Raw genomic sequence first — 4,569 nt, 5'->3', positions numbered from 1 at the left:
GTCCTGGGATTCAGGGTTCCGTGATGCCTGGCAAGTAGTATGGAGCTCAGAATATGTTTGTCCTCTCCCCGCTTCCCCTCCTCTCTCTCAGCTGCCGGAACAGGGGGTTACAAAGCAGGATTGGAGGGGAAAGAGGCTGGCCTCGGGGAACCCTCTTCTGGCTCTTGGTGGTACGGCTGAGGCCCCATCAGGGCTGCAGGGGAGCAGGTTGGCACTTCCCAGGTACACTCAGGCCCTGTTTCCCTTCTTCTTCCAGGGGTACCCTTCTGTGAGCTGCCTGTCAAAGCCCAGCTTGTAGCCAGGGCGGCGGGGTCTCCAGCCCTGCCGCCCGCATGGAAGGTGGGAGCTGGGCTCCCAGGAGGTGGCCGTGCCTGCCTGGGATGACGTCGCTGGCCTTGGCGTCTCTGCTCAGCTTCCTGCTCACCTCCGGCCAGGCCGAGGTCTACAGTCGCTGTGAGCTGGCCAGAATGCTGCAGGATTTCGGCCTGGATGGCTTCCGGGGATACAGCCTGGCGGACTGTGAGGACTGCGTTCCCTTCCTCCCTCTTCCTCCCTCCAGGGCTGTGGCCTTGGGAGCCTCTGTTCTCCTTTGTCAAACAAGGATCCCATGAGCTGAGAGGTAGAGAACACCTGGCACTGGGGTGATACACAGCAGGCAGACGACAGGCAGCCACAGCAGAACGACCTCTTCCTTTTCTCCCCCGCTGGTAAAGCCGGGAGCCACAGGAAGAGAATGGTGTCCTACCCTAATCTGAATGTCTGAGGATCAGACATTCCCAGTGAAGTTTAGGGCGAGCTGAGCAAAGCAGTATATACCAAACTGTTCAAGCTGGTGGCAGTTTCGAGAAGCTATGAAGTCCAGCCACACCCGGACTCATTTCTTCTCTAGTTCTAGCCCTCTCTCTAGGTTCCCCCTGTGCCTTCCTAATCATGTCTCTAAAGAGCGAGCTCTTGTTCGTTCACCCCACAGCATTTCTTGGGTCCTGCTATGTGCGGACAGTGAGACCGTGGGAAGATTGCTAGCCTAGGTGTCGGGACGCCTGAGGTCGGGTCCCGACCCTTGTTATTCGGTAGCTCTGTGTGACCTTGAGTCAGTCACTTTGCCCCTCCGAGAGCTTCGATGGATTCATTCGTCAAGGAGGTGGGAGGGCGTCTGCCCTGACTGCCTGGAAGCAGGAGTTGAGGCTCGGAGGAGGTGACGTGTGGAGTCTGCCCCATAAGCCCTCTGGTCTGGGGTGGCCTCCGTCATCCGACCCGCAGGCCTGTGTCTCCGCCCTGTGCAGGGGTCTGTCTTGCTTACTTCGCAAGTGGCTTCAACACAGCTGCCGTGGACCACGAAGCCGATGGAAGTACCAACAATGGCATCTTCCAGATCAACAGCCGGAAGTGGTGCAAAAATCTCACCCCCAAGGTCCCAAACATGTGCCAGATGTACTGCTCCGGTAGGCTGGGCCTGGGCCCGGGGCTGGCTGGGGCCGGGCTCTGCACCGGCCATTGCTTCTTCCCCAGCCTTGTGTGTTCCTCCTGCCTTATGTTTGAGTGGGGACCCCCGCTGCCTGCTGGGTCTACCAAGGAGGGCGGGATGGGGCGAGTGATGAGGATGGATCCTCCGTGAATATAATTTGGGGTCCCAGATGGGACACTGTCCTGAGAGCTGTGGCAAGGGAGGGGGGATGGCTTCTGATGGGGGGAAGTGATCGGGTAAGCCCTGTGCTTCCAGGGCGGTTGAGGGACAGGGTTGAATTTAGAATGGAGGAGGGTGTGTACGTGTGTGAGAAAGACAGAGAGATGGAGACAGACTCTGGCTATCCAGCTCCAGCCCCTGCTCCCTCATCGTGTTTCTCTGCCTCCCTCCCCAGACTTGTTGAATCCTAACCTCAAGGATACTGTTATCTGTGCCATGAAGATAGTTCAGGATCCCCAGGGTCTGGGCACCTGGTAAGTAATGTAGGTTGGAGGCCCCTGCAAGGAGACGTGGCCAGGACCACAGTAGGGAACTAACCTTCTCTGAGTGTCCTCCTTACCCCAGGCGCCATTCCATGGCCTCACAATCCAATCTGCACGGCCGCTTTCGGTGGTGGCGGAGCTCACTACCACTAATGTATTTACAGACAGCGCACTGAATTTTAGGGAGGATAAGCAAGTCACTGGAGGTCACGGAGCCAAGCCTGGCTCCTCCAAGACCTGCCTATGTCGGGATGCCTGCCTACAAGTTCACTAGTCCAGGGTCTAGGAACTTTGTTTCTTAACTGTGGCATCTTTGTCCAGTACAACAGATCAAAGAAGTTCCCTGCTTGAAGCGTGGGTGGGTGCCCTGGAGCCGCACCCTATCAGCCTTCCCTTTACTCACCTCCTTCCCACAAGATGGCCTTTAGAGCCATCCTCATAGGCAAGGGAGTTGGATGAGCACCCGATGGGGCGCTGGACTGTATCTTTGGAGCCCCTGAAGCAGCAGGCCTACAGCTTCCCAGCCTCTTCCGATGGGAGCTTCTCTACAGAGAGTCTCCAACCTCCCTTTACTCCCCTATCTGGATAGCAGCAGGGGTAAAATCCCTCCAGGTGGCCAGAACCCAGGGCAGATGTGATAGTGATGAGGCTGCTGGGGTAATTAGGAAAGTATCAAATGTCAGTCCATGAGCAGAAGGAAGCGAGACAGACTAGAGGCAGGGGGGCTAGTTGGGAAGCCTCTACAGGAGTCTAAATGAGAGACAGAGGGTGTGGACTCAGACAGTTATATAGGTGATGGACAGGAGAGGGGTGAGGGGTGAGGGGCTGTGGAGAAGGAACAGGGACGCGTGATATATGGCCAGTGAGCGAGAGGAGGAGGTGAAAAGGACCGTGAACGTAGAGAAGGTCCAAGGTGGGCCTTGACAATGGCCACAGCTTTGGAGACGTGTTGATTTGAGAACCGTTGAAGCCCCAGGAGCTGAATCTGGAATGAGGCAGGCTCAGCAGGATAGAATGCACATCTATAAAATCAGGAAGGGTGAATGCAGGCTCAGGTAGGAACCCAAGGGCTTGAGGCCTTGGGGGCATTACCCTGGGATGGAAGAAACAGGTTCTTTTGGGTTAAATCGAAGAACAACTCTCTTGTACGTTGGGAGTAAATTTGTGGCATGTATAACCTCTGAGAGGCGGCTGAGGCTAATAGGAAGTGGTTCTAGAATGTAGGAAGGGTGCTGTTTATTCCCTCCACATGCACACCTGAGAACTCACCTGTGCCAGGCTCTGTGCTGGGTGCTGGGCTTCAGGCGTGGCCAAGACCCAGTTCTTTGCCCTCAAGCGTCTCAGTCTAATGGAAGAGATGAACAATCAAGGTCCTTTAGGGGCCCTCCTTGCCATTGGGCTCTCTGACATTGACATCATAGAGGACCCTAGTTATCCAAGTTTGGAACCCCTGGGAACTTGGGACCCCCAGGAGCCCAGGATCTTGCTTAACTTCCTCAAGATGCTAGCATGACACTGGAACAAGGTAATGGTCCTAAAAGAGCCTATAAACTACAGTTACTGGCAACTGAAAGATCCAGATTGGTAGCCAAAGAGAATTGGGTGTAGGTGCATTTCTGTCATTTACAAGCTGTGGACCTTGGGCAAGTAATTCTGCATCTTAGGCTCAGCTTTTCATTTGGAACATAGGGAACATAATATCTGCCCAATTTACCTTATAGGGCTGCTGGGGGGCATGGCAGATAAATGGGTGATGGGTGTGGCAGTGCTATGTACACTGTAAAGGGCTGTACACATGTACGCTGGCATCACTGTCTGCAGAAACATCATGGTGTAGGAAGCGAGCATTGAATTGGGGCTGTGGACCCCAGTCTTTGCCACTGACTTCTGGGTGAACCTGAGCAAGTTACTCCATTGGTAAAATACGGAGGCTAGACAGGTAACTTTTTAAGGGCCATTCTCTCTCTTCTTTTTTTTTTTTAACTTCTTTTAGGGGGTTCTTTGCTAGTTAACACAGCTGACTTGTCTCTCTTCCCCTTGGTAGCCCCTTTCCTCACCTCACTTCTGGTTTAGAGCCCACGCCTCCATCCTTTTCTCCTCTGAGCAAAGATTGAAGACTGCAGCTGATTTGGTCTCTCCTCTTCCCCATCTTCCATCCTCAGGGAGGTCTGGAGGCATCACTGCCAGGGCGAGGACCTCAGTGACTGGGTGGATGGCTGTGAATTGTAGGATTCTCTCTGGATGGACAGGCCATGCATAGCAGCTTGGGAGATGTGGTTTGGTTCCTGACCCAGGCCTGGGGAGACAAGCCAACTAATAAAGTATAGTTTAATATGTAAGTGTGGTTCTCAGCTGTCACTGTGCGTCCAGGTGGTGTGTTGGAGCCAGAAGCATCTCAGGGTTTCCTCACTATCCGCCTGGGCTGGGGTTCAGCTGGACTTCAAAAAGCCTACCGCGGGAGGTTTGCCTCCACTCCTGGAGGCCTGGGGAGGGGGGGTGTCAGTGCCCGTGTTGCCCACACCTGGCAGAGTTTCCTACATGAACCTCCTGAATGTATGATTGTTGCATGAACGATGCCTCCTGAATGAATGGTAGGCACTCAGCTAACGTTTGCAGAACTAG

General features: G+C 54.4%; 1 protein-coding gene across 1 annotated transcript; it reads left to right on the top strand.

Annotated features, from left to right (window-relative positions):
- The first annotated feature begins 287 nt into the window (after positions 1–287).
- Positions 288–4,213, top strand: SPACA3 (sperm acrosome associated 3). The gene is made up of 4 exons (XM_027130260.1): positions 288–519; positions 1,284–1,442; positions 1,860–1,938; positions 4,110–4,213. Exons 1-4 carry the CDS (start codon positions 333–335, stop codon positions 4,174–4,176), a joined length of 492 nt encoding a protein of 163 aa, XP_026986061.1. The 5' UTR covers positions 288–332; the 3' UTR covers positions 4,177–4,213.
- Positions 4,214–4,569: the final 356 nt, after the last annotated feature.

Source organism: Aethalodelphis obliquidens, unplaced genomic scaffold (genome assembly GCF_003676395.1).
Source record: "Aethalodelphis obliquidens isolate GAN/ISIS:26980383/991018 unplaced genomic scaffold, ASM367639v1 scaffold38, whole genome shotgun sequence".
NCBI lineage: Eukaryota > Metazoa > Chordata > Mammalia > Artiodactyla > Delphinidae > Aethalodelphis > Aethalodelphis obliquidens.
Note: the sequence above shows the minus strand (reverse complement) of the source record. Positions and strands in the feature narration are given on the sequence as shown.

Excerpts from the sequence above, each read along its gene's own strand:
- SPACA3 (XM_027130260.1), top strand. The coding sequence starts at position 333 with ATGGAAGGTGGGAGCTGGGCTCCCAGGAGGTGGCCGTGCCTGCCTGGG. Across the intron at positions 1,443-1,859 it reads GTGCCAGATGTACTGCTCCG|ACTTGTTGAATCCTAACCTC; the intron begins GTAGGCTGGGCC and ends CTCCCTCCCCAG. Across the intron at positions 1,939-4,109 it reads CCCCAGGGTCTGGGCACCTG|GGAGGTCTGGAGGCATCACT; the intron begins GTAAGTAATGTA and ends TTCCATCCTCAG.